Source organism: Lactuca sativa, chromosome 5, assembly GCF_002870075.4.
Source record: "Lactuca sativa cultivar Salinas chromosome 5, Lsat_Salinas_v11, whole genome shotgun sequence".
NCBI lineage: Eukaryota > Viridiplantae > Streptophyta > Magnoliopsida > Asterales > Asteraceae > Lactuca > Lactuca sativa.
Window position 1 is genome coordinate 342,349,502 of NC_056627.2, and position 19,039 is coordinate 342,368,540.

At 30.6% G+C, this 19,039-nt stretch overlaps 1 protein-coding gene and 1 pseudogene across 1 annotated transcript; both read right to left on the reverse strand.

Moving 5' to 3' along the window:
• Window positions 1-3,353: 3,353 nt before the first annotated feature.
• LOC111916523 (expansin-A6) lies at window positions 3,354-5,660 on the reverse strand. Its single transcript, XM_023912190.3, has 3 exons — window positions 5,444-5,660; window positions 4,882-5,200; window positions 3,354-4,079 (listed from the first exon to the last, which is right to left on the reverse strand). The coding sequence occupies exons 1-3, from the start codon at window positions 5,586-5,588 to the stop codon at window positions 3,770-3,772; spliced, it is 774 nt and encodes a 257-aa protein (XP_023767958.1). The 5' UTR covers window positions 5,589-5,660; the 3' UTR covers window positions 3,354-3,769.
• Window positions 5,661-7,832: 2,172 nt separating this feature from the next.
• Window positions 7,833-9,895, reverse strand: LOC111916505 (AP2/ERF and B3 domain-containing transcription factor RAV1-like; annotated as a pseudogene).
• Window positions 9,896-19,039: the final 9,144 nt, after the last annotated feature.

A 19,039-nucleotide genomic window follows, 5' to 3' on the forward strand; every position in this document is an offset into this window, starting at 1 on the left:
CACTTTAGGTTTGATATTTTAACCTTATTAACAAAATTATAATCGATATTAGAAAGACACTACAATTTATCACTTTTAACTATTTAGAAAATATTATTTGGATTGTTTAAGTTAAATTAAAATTTATATTTAAGTTTGTCCTGTAATGTTATATTTAAGTTTATAATTTAAATATTTTATACAAACTGTTCAAAAGTTATAGTTTTAAAATGATAATGGTCTACATCCAACAATATATTAAAACTAATAAATTAAGTATAATATGTAAAAAGTTAAAAAACATAACTTTGTAAGTAGAAGTAAAGATATTATTTTAATATTGAAATTTAGTTTATATATGATTACACTTTTAGGTTTGATATTTATTTAACTTTATTAACCCACTTATAATCATTATTAGAAAGAATTGAAAAGTCATGGGAGTTTCAAATAATGTAATGAAAGGAAAAATGATTCTTTTATATATATATATATATATATATATATATATATATATATATATATATATATATTATACAAAATTGTCACCTTAAGTCACGCTTTACAAACGACGTAGCTCGCCACGACTCAAAAAACTTGAGGCTTGATATTGTTTTAAAATCACATCTTATGTTATTTAGAATATTGGTTTTAATCAACCCAAAACTCGTGAACAAATAATACCGAATATTTCCGACAAATACGAAGGGTTTATGATAATAAACTTAGAGAACCCATCAAAATTGTGGTTTAAACCAATTTTCAAAGTTTTTTTTAATCCTTTTTTTTAATCCTTTTTAAAGTCTGTTTCAATCCCATCTATACATTGTTATATGATCGAATATTATAGTGTAAAAACTGATTTCAATCCAATCGGGTTTACTCAAAAGTCAAAACCAGTTAGTTAAAATTCAAAACCGGTTTAGAACCCATTTTATATCCGGTTTTGAAAGAGGGTTTACTAAAAGTCAATAATAGCCCTGTGGGGACTGGTTCATACGCGGAATGACAAATGGGCAACGATGCAGAATGTGTTGTAGAGTTTTGTGTGGTGTAAAACGAAATTGTCAGAAGTTGAGTGGTGTGGTGTTGTTGGTTGAATAAAGGACAAACCGAGAAAGGGTTAGGGTAAGGTAGGGTAGGGCTGGGTAATGTATTGTAGGGTATCCCAACTCCTATTGTTATTCTGAAAAAAGAAAATCTTTTTCTCTTTGGTACTAGGGGAGGTAAAGAATCCAAGGTTTTCATGTGTCTTCTGAATCTTTCCTTGCCATTTCTAATTTTATAATCACATATGTTTGTACACTAAAGTAAATGTTGTCTTTAACAAAAATTGTAAACCATATTATTTGAAATGCTCGTATGAATCCATTCCAAAACTATATACAAAGTTAATCACATAACACTAACAATATTTGGATGTGTGACAATATTTTATTTTTAATGTGTTAGGGTTTGAATTTTGAATCTTCTATATGTGCAAATTTACGGTTATTATGTTTGCATGTATTAAACCCTGTTGAAATTTCAAGATCGAGTAAAAGCCGATACAATGCAATTAAATTGACTTTTGAGATGAGAAGTAATTGTATGTCTCCTTTTGAAGATTTCCACAATGGGTATGATTTTGCTCCCCACATCACATGGGGCTACTATTTAGTTGTCTAAAATTCTCCTCATACTGCACTTTAATTCAAAATTTACCCTAAAAGTTTTAAAAGCATCAACTCAACTTTTCAATGCTTTGGAATCAAGAAATTTCAACAATTTCCCTCGTATTTCACTTCATGCCGCCAATTTTTTTGTAAAATACAAATACATTTGTTTAACCATTTTGTTGTGGCTTTGAAAAACATCATTCTAGTCATAAATAGAGATTTGGTTCTAATTTTATTGATTTGTTAATATAGTTTTGCTTTTTTAACTTTATTAGTAATGAATATATCAACTATATACAATTTTACTAATAAAATAATAGTAATAAAATTAAGAAATCGATAATGATTTGATTACATCTGAACTAATTTTTTTAACCTTTTTTAACTGGAATACTTTAATCTGGTTACCCACCTCTTTTCAAAGTGCTATTCTATTAAATAACTAACATTAAAATAAAGACTTTTAGCTTAATGATAAAAAATAATTATTTCAAATCATAAGTTTTGGGTTCAAGTCTCACTATAAAACATAAATGGTGTTTTGGAATAAATAAGAATTAAATTATTTACCGTTTTAAAAAATAAAAAATAAAAACTAACATGAGAGATGTCTTGTAACAATATTATCTAGGGCTGAATATGGTACGATACCAATTGATTTTTACTCAAACCATGTACCATACCAACTATAATTGGTATAAATTTTTTGCTACCAGTACCGTACCAACTATACTTGATACCAACTTGTTTGGCTACCAACAAATTTGATTGATACAAATTAGTAATGATATATTAACAATTTTGATCTAATTTTCAATTGTAATATTTAAAGACCAGTCATGATATGAGACACTTTCTCGTCTAGTAATATAAATTAGTAAATTAATTATTATAGTTACTAAGAAATTTTTCAATTTTTTTAATCTAATGTGGTAATAAGTATTGACTAAATCTAATCATATTTTTAAAATCGTAAACAGTAAACACTTGACATTTAAAAATACGATATATATATATATATATATATATATATATATATATATATATATATATATATATATATATATATATATATATATATATATATATATATATATATATATATATATATGAATTGGTTGGTACAGTAATACCGTGGTATTTAAAATTTAATATCATTACTGAATTGGTACGGTACTACCAACCAAACATGTTGGCTACCAAATATATTGGTAACAAACTTTCTTGGTTCGGTTGGTAACATGTTGATTGGTTCTCCGTGGCACATATTTGACAGCCCTAATATTATCATATTTTCAGATAATATCACAAAATAAATACTTATCTAGTAATAGTCTTAGTAAATTATTTTTCTTTGCGAAATCATCCCATTAACTTTTTCTAATTTTTGCGATTGTTCTCGTTTAAAGATTTCGTTACCTAACCTTGCTTATTCAGTAGTTATTCTAATCACTTTAATGATTATCCCCTTTTCTATATAAAATAACATAAACCAAAAAATAATTTAACAAAAATCCCTTGTTTTAATTTCTGCCGGTTTGCCATAGTTTTATCTAACAAGATAAAACTATCCTTATTTCCACCATTCATAGATTCCTTTAAAATATATATATATATATATATATATATATATATATATATATATATATATATATATATATATATATATATATATATATATATATATATATATATAAAGCTTGTAAAACAATAAGATTAAGATAATTCTCAACAATACATTGGATTACAGATTAAAACAAACCAAGTCTATTTTTCTGACTTACAAGATGTAAATTAGTAGCAACACAAACCCTAAATACAGTTCACATTTAGAAACTAGAACCAAAATACAAAAATAAAAACACCACTTTTTCACTAAAATTCTTTAGCAGCATTTTGCTGCGGGCTGCATTTTTCTTTTTTGCAGCCGCCTCAGCGTCACTGTTAAAACACAAACCCTAAATGTTCGGAAATCTGAAAAAGTTTCCAAAACATGTCTATTCCACCCCTCCATCTTTTCCACATATACCAACTTTCACCACCCCCGATAAAAGCAATTAAAGCAAAAAACAAACAATAATAATAAAACCATTTTTCCTAAATAAGGGTAATACGGGGATTTCACTTTAACCTCACACCCGGAAATTCTTTCCGGCGAAGGTCTGACCAAATTGCCAATTCGCCGGAGCAATGTTCCACGAGGTGGAGGTACGGCGGTCACTGGCGGTGACTCTGAAAGAAAGAGATTGTCCGATGAGAACTGCATTCGATTGCCAATTTTGCCCCCAGTTACGACTCATACTCATCCAATTTGTTTTGGTTCCTTTCACCCAAACTTTCTGGATATCCCCTGCACCCGCGACATTGCTGATCAAAACCAAGTTGAAGTAACGGAAACCGTTGATCGTGAACCTGATTCCACCAGCTTTCCGGCATGGCACCCTGTGTAAAATCCAACAACCATAAGGTCAATATCGTCAAATTACAAATACCCAAAAGTGGATTTGATATCATGCAACAGGGGGACAGGACATGAAGCGTAGGGAAGATGAGAAAACACGCAGTACGGCGATCTTGCTCGCATATTCAAGATTGTTGCCCCTACTATAGTGAAACCAACGGCCGTGATTTCATCAATCAGATACTCCTAACGGCAGACATGTAATCATAAATCACGCGCTAGGATCTACGGTAATTATGGTGGGACCTAAAAACTTACGTACATCACGTGGCTAAGCATCGCACATGCATTCAGCCAAACGACACCGTAAGCATTAAATTTTCTAGTTCAATTAATTCACCTATCTTTGAAAACATTTAAAATCAGCCCATGTGAAATAACTACCCCCTATAGACAGTTGAAAACCGACTGGTCACTCTCCACTTGTACCTCTTGCATCTATGCTTGTACTTTAGCCAGAAAATCCTACGTTTCTTTAAAAGCAGTGTTTTGAGGCAAAACACACAAAAAATGAAGGTATCGAAAATAATTAATTTTGAAACAAAAAGGGCTAGCTTGTAACGATATGTATTTAGAGGGTCGTTTTCGTTTAATCCAAACTAGTTCAGGGATAGAGAAAAAAAAAATTGAAGTGGCCGGAATTTCGGGTATCTGTTCCCGGTAAAAAGATTTATTCCAGGGGTATTTCAGTAAAATAGCTTAACATTTTGAGGAAAAGTAACATGTACTTGCTGCAAAGAGAGTTGTATATGATATATCCTCATTTCAGAGGGAGGTTCTTACCGGCGGTAGGAGACGGGGACAATTCCGGCGCGGTATTCAGCAATCTTAAGGAACATGGGCATGGCGAGGTCGAAGTGGGTTCGAGGAGGGTTGCACCACCCACCATTGTCGTTTGGAAGAGCGAAATTGGGAGGACAGAAGTTGGTCCCGGTAACGAAAATGGAGGGACTACCAGGGTGGCACCACCTAGGGTCGTCGGCGCACTTGATTTCAAAACATGCGCCGCAGCTTAGCCCGTTGTTGAAGAGGGCGGTGCTGAGCGCCGCCGTGTTGACTCCGTATCCTTGGCTGTAAAGATTCCCGTAGCCACAAGCGCCTCCTGTAACAGGGGAGTAAAATTAAGCTTAAAATTTCGTAAGGATTACCGGAATCCGAAGTTTCTAGATGATGTGTATTAACCAGTTGTACTATACGACTATATATACGGCATATGTACATGAAATTTAGGATCCGAAGCTTTTGTGGACGATGTAGATGGTCTACTTGTACTGTATAGCTAAATACATATCCAATTTGTGAAATCCATTACTATGTTAGAGAATGCGAAGGAATTGTGACATACCCATTGTACCGGAGGCGTCGCTTCCACCGTAGAAGGTAGCATGAGCACCTTCCCAAGGGCCGCCGGCGTAGTTTCCTTGAATTCTACATTCGGCGACGGACAACACCGAGAAAATGATGAAGACAATGCTGGAGACTACCGCCATTTAGGGTTCAACTGCACAGAGGAAAGGCGATGAGAGAGTGACTAACGGTGGATTATGCGGTGAGGAGAAATGGCTAGGGGTGTTGGGAGTACTTATGGAGGAAAGCCTAGGGGTGTCAGGAGGGTAACTATGTAATTTAACTTCCCGATACGATGCCGTATTGGAATCGGTTGCATACGTTCCATTCAAACAAACACACTAAAAGAAAATGGAATAATAATAATAATAATAATAATAATAATAATAATAATAATAATAATGAAACCGTAAAATTGTTCCTTGATGTTGTATGCGGATATGAATGGGACCCACCTGTTATACTTATATCAAACTTAAGAAAGAATATTATACTCGAATGGCCGAAACGATTATTATATGTTTGTGTAATAAACTTATTATAGTGTGCCTAATATAATCTTTTGTAACAGGGGCCGAGCTTCAACATTTGATTTGGGGCTGAAAATATAATATATATATATATATAAATCGGTAAAAGGGGGTCATAATCAAAATTTTATATTTTTAGACATAATATGTATAAAATTAAAGTAGATGGGCTAATTCTAACAAAAAAAATCAGGTTGCCCCTATAAAGCTTCGCCCATGTTTTGTAACCAACAAGTCTAAAAGTCGGTTACATAATCTACATGATTTCTAAAAAATGACATGACGTTGTTAATGTTGTTTTTAACCTTACGAGTAAAGGAATTTGTAACTTAATGTATCCTCTAAATAATAGCCATTAATAGTACTTTCTTTAAAGGTTTAGAAATCGTTACAGTTTTTTGCAACGAGAACAGAGCTAATGAATTTTAACAAATTTCAACAGTAATATTTTTTTTTTCTTATCTATCCTTACTAATAAAACAATAGTTCCAATAGTACACATGTTATCTTTGTGAGCCTACCACGTCACGTCAGCATATGTCATTTGTCTTCTTATGAAACCTTTCCTATAAAATCAGTTTGTATTTGATAAGCCATTAAATTTAAAATCGAATAGATATCGATTTCAAAATCTTTTTAAATTGGAAACTATACAATTATCCCTTCAATTCAGGAAAAATACATCATTGACTTATTTTGAATTTGAAATCGATATAATATTAGCCAATAAATCAGGAACTATTGTTATCTTCTCAAAAAATTAATACTGATATCTTATTTGATTCCCTTCTTTCTTCGAGGTACCATACTCCAAAATTGTTATCGCTTTCTACATTTGTGATGTATTGTGAGGTATCAAGTTCAATACGGATTCTGCATAAGTTGAATTGGTTAATTCTCCGTCAGGTAATATGTGTTTTGATTGATCGTTTCTAGAAAATATAAACTATTCATCTTATAAATGTATCAAGAAGTTCACACCATGTACGTATTCTGACTTATTCAGCATACTGCTTCATTGAATCCAAAAAACGAATCAATCAAATCGAACATGGTAGTAGTACCTTCAGATCTAAAGTTTTAAAGACAATATTAATGGAAACCAGTATATACAACACGGTTTAAGGAAACACGTTGCTAAGTATTGATCAGTTGAATTAATGTAAACCGGTATTACATGAGACCAAGAACAATATTATTTGTACACAATTAGTCTAATCATAAACTTGAAATTTATGGCTAATAGTTGTTGCTTAATGGTTTTATGGTGAAAGTTAGAAATTAGGTTAAATACTGAATGGGATCTGTAAAAACCATGTAACATCTCCGTTTTTATAATTTAACTCCATGTAGCCTCCTTCCCTTTAATAACGTTTATGTGGGACTAAATACAACATTTTATAGCACCCTACTTTCCAGAAAAATATCATTTTATAGAATCCTACTAGAAAAAGCATAAAACCATCAATAGAGATAGCAAGTTACTTTTAAATAAGTTACTGTTAAGCTGATTCTATAAGTTCAATCAATTTTTATGCAATTGCAGCATTCTACTTTCATTTTCCTTTTGAAAGATCTACCCATTACAACATTTTATTGATGTCAACAAGTAATTCAAATATGGGCTTGGAATGGTTATTATTTGAAACTGTTAATAGCATTCTATTTTGAGTTACATGTGGGGTGTTTGTTTGTGATTGTTGTTTCTTTATTTGTGGCTGTTGTTTTTGTATGTTGTTTCTTTGTTTGTGATTGTTGTTTCTGTATGAGCAGCGACAGATGGTCATTTTTTGTTAACTTTGAACTTTTGGTATCTCACTATTATTGTACCTTCCATAATGATGAAGCATAAAAAGTTGTTAATGAAATAATATGGGTAAGTGTCACTATAGCCCATTCAACTATCGTCATTTATCCTATTTGGTCATTAAAGTATTTTTTTTTTTGCTCAATAGGTCATTAAACTTACAACTTACATGTCTATTAATTCATTTTCGTTAGTTTTTAATAGATCTTCTGTTAACCGGTTATTATAATTTACAAGAATGGTCCCTATGATTTCAATTTCTTTCATGGTTGGTCCTTTACTAGCATCGTTCGTCACCTGCACCACTACCGTTCTTGAACATGTTGTAAAGTTGCTTGTTCTTGAATATTGGAGCTACCTGACCCATTTTTTGTCTTCCGGTCGATGTAATGTTGCTTTTCTGAACCCGTGGATCTTTGAAAGCTCACAATGTCACCAACTTTTAAGTTATTTTCCTTCACGAATCGGCTCCAACCTTTGGTTAAAACGTAGCTCTGGCTGTTATTCAAGTATGAGTAACGAAATCATGAAATCTTCATACTTTCATACCAATGTCTTCGAAATGTAAAAGAACTCCTTTGGAAGTGCTTCCGATTTGCAACGGGAAGTGCTTCTCTGCGTGCTGCTTTGGTATCACTAACCGGTTCAGTTTTCCCGACGCCGCTGGGGTGACTGTCTTCTCAAAAAATTGTTCTCGAGCATTGACCAAGTTGTCACCCGATCTAAACCCGTTTGTAAAAGGGGTTTTGTTTAAGCTACAACCTCTGTTACTTTGTTCTAGCTCATCATTATATGTGTGTTTCCTCAACATATCGACGATATCAGCTTTTGAATGAGAATTCAAGAAACTAGCTTCCATCCTCGCTTCATCGGTGACAAGAACCATGCTGCCCCCACTGCCGATCAGTGGAGGCGTAGTCATTGGTGATGCAATTGTTGAAGTTGTTTCTATAGTTGTGCTTTGATCATCAGTGGAACTTCCTTCCATTATAGTTAGTGTTCTTGAAGGAGAGAGAAACAGGAAGAAGAATAAGGTTCTATATATAGAAAGAGAAATATGATGTATATGAAATGGGTGTAAGAGAAAGATTGAGTATAATAGTTGACGGGGTTGCCCGAGGTGAAGGGTGGTGGTTGTCGGAATTGAATGGTGGTTATGTTGGTGATGAACTATGCTGGTATGGGACCAACCATGAAAAAAATTGAAATCATAGGGATCATTCTTGTAAATTATAATAACTGGTTAACGAAAGATCTGTTAAAAACTAACGAAAATGACTTGATAGACATGTAAATTATAAGTTTAATGACCTGTTGAGCAAAAAAAATACTTTAGTGACCAAATAAGATAAATGACGATAGTTGAATGAGTTATAGTGATATTTACCCAAATAATATTGGTCCTTTACTTAATTAATGTTAGTTTGTGAATGAGGAGGGGTATATTAGTCATTTATATAGTTTGTGTATGTGTCTTCCAAATTTACAAAAATGGTCCCTGTTTTAATTATTTACCATAATAGTCCCTACTTTTACAGTTTTACACGTTTGTTCCATGTTTGACGTATTTACATTAAGGGTCCTTGATTTTACATTTTTACACATTTGGTCCTTATTTGTCATTTTTAAAAGAATGGTTTGTGTCTGTTTTTGATAGATTGACAACAATGGTTCCTTTTTTTACTTATTTACTAGATTGGTTCCTGATTTGACAACTTTACACATTTGGTCCATGTTGTAAATAATTACATGAATGGTCCCTCTTATTGGCAGAAAAATAGTAATTTTGGTCCCTTTTTGTCGTATTTACAATAATAGTCGTGTTTGATTCATAAATTCAAAACTATGGAATGTATTTCACTAAAATACTATCCATTTTAATTTTGTGAGTATATACAATCAACAAAATTGGCCTAATTTTTAGCATTTTTGAATTTCTGGAATTTGAAATTATATTTTGCTAAAACTTTTAAAAGTACCTAATGATTTCTTGAAGCAACCAGTCTTTGAGATATCGTGTCTGGAGAAATCGCAAGTTATCATCTTCAAAGGGATTGGTACCGCATATTTAACATGTAATGTTTGATCCCATAAACACTTTTATGTTCATAATTTCAAGAAAAAAGAAGGGAAAATTATTATGAACTGGGTTGAATCTTACCTTCATCGAAGCCATAAAACTTTCAATTTCAAAATTTTCGTCCTCAATTCCAACCGATGTCAATCGTTTGCTCTGTGTTTTTAATTTTATATGTACGAAATATAATCCAATCATTCTAAGATGTTGATTTTTAATCGGCAAAGGTTGAGATTGATTGTAGTTTAAAAACATTCGTCGATCGTTTGTATCTGGTGGTGCAAAACAAAGAAATGGCTGATAGGGTTATGATGTACAAGATAGTGCAATAATTTTGGGGTATAGGATACACTTTTAATTTTGACAAAATCAATAAATAAACAAATATGGATGTTTTCTTTTATTGTTTAATTTTAAAATTTTAATTTTTATAAATATACAAAATGACTAAATATTATAATGTCAATATTTGTTAATAAATTTTGTGTAATTGATTGAAGATGGTCACTATTGTGGTGGATTATCTTTATATTAAGATATTTAATTATACGCTATTAATATTTTTTTTAAATTTTTGTACGCATGAATAATATCCTATATATTACAAAAATAAGTTCACATATTTATTTTGAATCATTCATTATAAACTCATATAACAATCCTATAACACTCTTAATTAACTTATTTTCTTATACAGATTTATAAACTAATGTGGATTCTATTTATGCTAAAGAGCGGCGAAAAAAAAAGAAATTATGTTTAGATAACCGGAAAATGAAAAATAAAACTATCGGATTAAAGGGTAGAACTTCATCTAATTAATTCACAAATAAAAAATGTCTAATATATCTTGAAAAATAATTTTATATATTTATTTGTATCAATAATTATAATTTTACATAAATAAAAAAACTCAAATATTCTAATTAATATTTTATTTAAAACAATTGATTAATAATTATAAGCTTTTATTAAAAAAGTTTAATTTTAAATATCGACCGTGATTTCTACGGGTTATAATCTAGTTGTTTATAAAATCCTCTCTTTAAGATATAACCATTTGTGGCATTAATCAACCAATCATTTATTGAGTTGAATTGCACCTTATAATTTTGAAACGTGTCCCCTACATATTATATATATATATATATATATATATATATATATATATATATATATATATATATATATATATATATATATATATATATAAAAGATATGAAAGTTAGGAACAGTACCCTTACTGTTCCTTGGGTTACTTAGTATACCTGGGTTAGTTGAATCCCACATTCCACCGCCTCTTTCTACGACTTTCTATATCCGGTTCCTTTTACATCCATCCTTTCACAGCTTCATTTTCCTCTCCTAGACTGATTATGACTGCTTTTATCGGCTCTCCCTCTCTCTCGCTGTCTTTCCTTCTCCCACCGTCATTATCTCCGCTTCTCCATGGATGCTCTGCGTTTTCTAGGTCATCTTTCGGCGCAGTGGAGCCGGACACAGTTCGGTTGTCCCTTTCGTTTTTCATCTCACGATTGCAGGTATGTAATTTGGTTTCGTCTGATCAATCAGCGGGAAATCAACGACGGTAGGGCAGCGTTTGTTATATGCTTTCTACCTAATTACCTTCTCGGTTGATGAGTTTCGAAAGGGTGGGTTGGGTCATAATTTTTCTCCATAAATGTCTTCATAATTTCGTTTGTTCACTACCCACCGTTACCAGAAATTGGGAGGAAAGGCGAAAGACAAACAGAAAGATTGAGGGTTACACACGTACGATGAGGGTTTGAAAGAGTAGAGACGAGCTTTTCTTTTCCCCAAAGAAATTGTAAGAATTCTTTGCTTCATCCAATATTTCTTCTGTGCCGTCATCAATATTTCTTTTTGTGATTAGTTGATCTTTCTCGGTTTTTCTTCTCAAGCTAATATGAATGATATCGATCTATTTTATCTATTGATTTAAATTTAGCAGAAGTCCTTGCTGTTGGTTGTTCTCATGGTTCATGTTTCTTGAAAGAGTTGACTTCTAAAAAAAAAAACAGGGTGCCTTAATACGTCGATAGCTTTTACATAAATCCTATTATCCATCTCTACGTTTTTTTCTTCCGCTACAGTTTAGCTCCAGCTCTAGTGACCGCCATAGAAGAAATTACCATCGCCTTCTCCTTCTCAGGTATCGAATCAATTTCCTATATATATATCATGTTTTGATTTTTAATTAATGTAAAATTCATATTAGTACCCCATTAGCAACCACATTTGAATTAAAAGAAAAGAAATCTTTTAAAACCCACAACCGGTTGCTCCTCCACCAAACCTTAGTTGGCATTTTTTTTTTTTATGTTCTATCTAATTCAATTCTTATTGGTATATAATTTGAATAAATAGTCTACAGAAAACAATGATAATCATATCAAGCCAATATGAAATTAACCAAACCAACATCAAGTTCAATAAAATATAGACCATTTACACTGGAATTGTAATATTCATCGTTATGAATCCTTGAAGAATTTATATTGGTTTTTATTAATGACCATTTACCTGTTATCACAATTTCCTTATTCTTGTATGTTGGTGTGGTTTTTGAATTCTAGAAACTGTTTGGTGCGGTTTTTCAAAGGTTCGCTTTTGTAGTTATTCGGCTTCTCCACTAGATGTGATAAAAGCTATCAAGCTCACAAGTCATTCCAGGTAAGCTCAGAAAAAAAAAGCAATGTACTTGCCGATTATTTTAAAAAAAATATTTGTTCATTGTAATTATTTTTTGGTTCACCGTTACTTAAATACTACATATATAACAAACTTCACATTTAAATTTCAAAAAATGTCGATTTTTTTTTGTTGAGTTTGGGTAATCCGGGTATCACCAGAAAATAAATGAAATGAAGATGAAAAATGTTGTGCAACAGATCTGCAGTAATTTGTGAGATGGAAAGAAACAAATGTTTAGATTACATCAAATTAGTAGATAAAAATAGAAATATCATTTGATATAAATTCATACTAATCCAACATTGTATGGGAAATGAAAATATCATTTCATATAAATTCATACCGATCCTAGCTAGCATAACTGGAAAATTAAGGTATAAGAGAATAATCTATATGAGAACACTATTTGTTTGACATTTTGATCATGTTGATGGTTGTTGTTTTGTCTTGGGTTCTTGTACTAGAGTGCTGATATATAGGCAAATTGATTTTGTTTCCTTAAAAGTATTAAATTATATTCGATCTCTCACACTAACTAAACTAGAGTAAGTGATTGATCAAGAAAGAAAACTCTACAGTGCACAGTGAAGAAGAAAGGAACAAGGAAAGAATTCCGAAAATGCCCCCGAGGGAAGTTCCTGAATTACGCCAAAAAAAAGGAAGGTAATCACAGAACACGCATTTGTTACTTTCAAGGAAAAGATGCAAAAAGTAAATATTTGGTGAGATTTTGATAACGGCTCCAAATTCCAATTCTTAGAGTAATAACTGCTAGCCAAATGCTATCTATTATTCTAATTTTCTTGAACCATGTTTATAAAAAAAAACTTTGCAGTCTGTTGTTCAAGGTAACCTTAATTTTGTGCACAACAAAATTTTCACTATGTTTATGATGATACTTCTTTTTGGTTGAGAAATGAAAATCAAGAAATTGAAAGATGGTTTGCTTTTAATGTTAACTGCAGGTCATGTCAATGCATTTGTAGAGAAAGTGAAACTCAAGTTGACCTATGTGACAAATGATGCTAAATTGCTGATGATCAGGTTAATTACCATCCGATAAGCCTTTTCTTTACTTTAACTTCTTCAATTCGTCATTCCTAGGTCCTTATTATTGAATTTCTTTCTAAATTTAAGAAACAAGAAGGGAAAGCAGTTGATTTCGACAACAACGGGTTTCTAAGATTTAAGGTTTGGGAATTCAAAAAACTAAAGATCATGTTTTTCATGTGTTTATTACAAAATTTTGAGTTACAGTTCTCTAAGTTTTTCATTGTCAACTTCACAAGTCACTGTTCATGAACCAACAAATCCACAATTTAATGAAGAAATATGTTATTTTTTAAACTCATTTTGACACCGGATGCGATGAAGGAGGCAGACAATGTGATTTGGAGGAGTGCAAATCTTACCAATTGGTATTACACTAATTTATTTTCCACATATATCATATTCATAAATGGATTGAAAATGGAATTTATGTGTAAATGTTTGCAACCAAGAAAGTAATGGTCCCATATTTAATTGTCTATTTTGACACAGCTCCTCATAGGCATTGTTGATCGAGGGGTAAAGCATGGAATGTTGATGAAAAAAAAAATTGTTCATTATCTCAATACAGTTGAAGCATTTCTAAGGTTTATGCCTAATATCGTAATATTATTATAACATTTAGTCTTATTTTTTGTTCCGAAATGTCAAAATCTTTTCATTTTCTTTTGCTTAATCTTTTTGTATATTTCTATTGCAGTGTTATTCGTCAAAAATGCAGCCACATTGAACCACTTTTTGTCTCTGTATCACCATCCAAAAGGTAGTATCTGCCGACTATATTGTTCATGATTTGCACTAACTATCCAAAAATCTCACCTCTTAAAAAATTATCTAGAGTATTAACAGTTTTATGAGAACTATTTTTATAACCCTAATCATGGCATATTTTGTTGTAACATGACAACAACATTTACCAAAGTTTAAAAAGTTCATTTTGTTGTAGGAATGAGACATTGTAATTTTTATTCTATAATTTTCCCTAAAAAATTATTTTTTATGCTGCAGTTATTCTGCCACATGAGCTTCAAGCTGAGAAAACCAGCAAAGTTTTTAATATTCAATACCTTGAGGTAGATTCTAATTGTAGTCAACAAACGCGTTTCATTTAACTTTAATTTACAAAAATGGCAATTGGGGAAAATGGTCCCAAAAGTTTTGTTTTTGTTTTTGTTTTTTTTTAAATAGCATATTCTTAATGGATAAAGATAGATGTTGTAACCTTTTTAGTATGCACGGTTGCATCCAAAAAAAATGTAAATATGATAATAATAGAAAATATGTTCTTTTTTTTCTTCTTTAGGTGGCTTTATTCAACATCATCCAAATGCGTTAAATGCAAAAAATAGCAACGTACACTAATTTATTTGTTTACTTTCATTTTTTACATTAGGACATTATACTCTATTCAATCTATCTGGTTGCTTTGTATTTAAATGACACTATAGCATCCTACTTTTATGACCCGCCAAACATTAACAAAAAAATCCGACCTGTGCAACACACGGACTTCATTTCTAGTTTAGAAATATGTTTATGGACGTTTCCCTCGAAAATTGAATTATGCCTTAAATAGAAATTTTTTTTTTGCCACAAATGTAAAAATTATAAATTTGCTTATTGGTTTGTTTCCTATCCAAATTTGGATTTAGGTGTGCAATGAAAAAAAAAGGGAATTTTACATTGTATTTTTTCTTCGAATTTTACAAGTTTCTTCGGTTCATACATTGTCTCTTTACGAATAAATATATTTATTTGTCTAATGTGATATATATATATATATATATATATATATATATATATATATATATATATATATATATATATATATATATATATATATATATATATATATATATATATATAGGGAAGGGTTATATGGAAAATGAAGGATTAGGGCAACACATATTTGAACCAATGAAAACATGACAACACATCACTTTAGGGTAACTACATAAATAACTTACACAATACATTACTTGTGAATAAAGAAATGGACACGTGTCGTTTGATTATTGGTTCCAGCGTATGTTGCCCTAGTTATTTGTTTTCCATAGAACTCATTCCTATATATATATATATATATATATATATATATATATATATATATATATATATATATATATATATATATATATATATATATATATGATCGGTTGAGAACTCATAGTTTCCCGAGAACTCGAGAACAAAAAGTGGAGCGTTGAATCAAAACTAATTCATTAAGGCATGATCGTCATCATATCAATCCAACTTAATTTTTTATATTATTGCAAATATTTATAAAAAGCTCTCAAATTAACATTATAAAACAAATTTTCGGATTTTTTGTATATAAAAAAAAATTCGTTTTTTTTTTAAATTGCAGATTTTTTAACTTTTTTGGAAAGCATAATTTTTTAAAATTTTGAATTTTTTTCAAAAGAACTGCAATTTTTTCAAAAGAAAACTGCAATTTTTTTAATAAAAAAATATTGCATTTAAAAAAACTGTAATTTTTTTTAAAAGAAAAACTGAAGTTTTTATTTTAAAAAAAAATCTTTAATTTTTTCATAAAAATTGATTTTTTTTCTAAAATACTACAATTTTTTTCAAAAAAAGTGCAAGTTTTTCAAAAAAAAAAAAAACTACAATTTTAAAAAAAAAAAAAACTGCAAATTTTGTTTTTAAAAAATGTGCATTTTTTAAAAAAATATAAATTTTAAAAATTATTAAATTTATAAATAAAAACTAAATTATTTAAAAAAAAAATCTATTTTTTTTAACAAAAATATCTCAACATTTTAGGTGCATATATGCATATGTTTTTCAAATGAATATATGCATATTTCTTATACTATAATATTTGTAAGTAAATCATAAAAAATCTCATTTTTATTAATCAATCTATAAAATAATAGTACAAGTATTTTATTCAATACAAAATAAAAAATAAAAAATGTTACGAAGATTCACATTGTTATCATTTCTTCATATCAAAATTTTCATATTTTCTTTAATTTATCACTTTTCACCTCTTCAATATTTTCCACAAATTCTTCAAAATCTACTAGAAAATTAAAAAAACTTAATTAATGCAAGAACACTCACAAAAATGCATATGTAATTTACATCTGAATTACATGTGATTAATATGTGAATTACATATGAATCGCATATAATTCATATATGATTCACTTATGAATCACATGTAATTCATATGTGATTCACTTGTGATTTGTTTGGAACTAACCTCTAAACTTTAAATAAATTTAATTATCATCGTACAACAAGTGAGATGGCAAACGGGCAACAAGCTGCGTCGCTACGCCTTTTTGTATAGCAAAGTTCAATCTTTTAAAGACTACATTCATAGAACTAGGGGATATACCATTGCAATGCATGATTCGTTGTACTCTATTAAGAAGCTCTACCGCATCCGGTGCGAGGAAACCAAACGTATCAAACGCAAATGGTATGAACACGTGATGATTTTCCATGCATGATTTCTCATGTTTGTTGACTTTGCCTGTAGCAGTTTTTAAAGCAGCCAGTACTGCCGTGAAACCCCCCACCCTTAAGCCCACGAGAGGGGATACCCCTTGTAAGGTCCACCCATGCATGTTTCCCTCCGACCCATCTAAAAATCAAAATGTCAGTCGGTCTAAGGGTTGACCTTCCTTCTGTCGGGTCAGTCAAGAAATTCACATGTGCCTCTTTCTTAGCAGAAACTCATGCACACTTAAATACTTGTGATTTACATGTGACTAATATGTGAATTACTTGTGATTTACATGTGAATCACATATAATTCATATATGATTAATTTGTGAATCACATGTAATTCATATGTGATTCACTTTTGAATCACATGTAATTGATATGTGATTCACTTGTGATTTACATGTGAATCATATGTGAATTACATATGATTTACATGTAATTCATAGGTGAATTACATGTTATTTACATGTGAATAACATGTAATTCATATGTGATTCACATGTAAAGATTTACATGTGAATTACATGTGATTCATATGTGAATCACATGTAATTCATATGTGATTCACTTGTGATTTACATGTGATTCACTTGTGATTTACATGTGAATCATATGTAATTCATATGTGATTCACTTGTGAATCACATGAAAATTCATATGTGATTTACATGTGAATCACATTTAATTGGTATGATGGAATCATGTAAAGGAATGGAATTACTTTATCAAGTCTTGATTATCATCAAATTCCATAGAGTTGAGGTGTTGTGTTTATCGTATACACTTATCAAGTCTTGATTCTTCACCATTTAGATGTTGAAGCTCAGCCGGTCATCAACAACAAGAGGGGAGGATTTGGTTTGAAAGAATCGCTCCTTCAACATATTGTGTAAGGCCTGCATTTAGGATCAAGAAACACAGACACAGTTAAACACACACATTAAGATAAATGATATATATATATATATATATATATATATATATATATATAAAGAGAGATAGACACAAAGTACATGAGTAAAAAAAATAAATATAAATCCCAATAAAAGTGGCTCCAGAAATTATGCATGATATAGTTGTATTAAAAAAACAAATAACAATTGTCCTAACAAGCTAAATGTTCTATAATAGTAAGAGACGAACTTATAAGTTATATTGGCTCTTGCCTAAAGTACATGAGTTAAAGCATCCTCTTGGCTAAAGTATATATTTGATTTGATGAATAGATAAGATTATGAATTTCATGAAATTCTAAGGCATTATGGACAAGCATCTCAAGATAAGGCAATCTTTAGGAAGCTGAGCCAAACCCTCACAGAAGATGAAAAGGCCCCAACTGCAAACTTGTTTTCTAAAACAAGTGAATTTTTCATGTCCCATATGTCAACATTTAGCAAATCAGATGATAATACTTTAGAAGAATGCAACAAGAAATATAAGGTAGCTGCTAACGCTAATACTTGTTGGACACATACACATGTGCCAAAAATTTGATGAATACATTACATTTCTGAAAAGGTTTTCCTAATAAATTATATAAACTTTTGTGTACGATAGCTAATACTTTCTATTAGCAACATGCAGACAGCGCACACTGACAAATAAACTACTGTGTTTAGTTGGTATACAGTTATATTAACTAGACATATTAGCAAACTACATATTGTACCTTTAACGAGCAGTTCAGGTGGAACAACAGCAGGAGCATACAAATTTACAAAAGTTATTAACAACATTTTCTTTTCCAAAAATAAGTTTTTCAGGGTGAAAGAGTTGGCGATAAGTTCCTGTTCTAACTTCATCAATGATAGTTGGCTCAAGATCAACAAATATTGCTCTTGGAACATGCTTTCCTACTCCAATTTCACTAAAGAACGTGTTGAATGCATCATCTACAACTCCAGGTGTGGTGTCACTAAAAAAAGAAAGAAA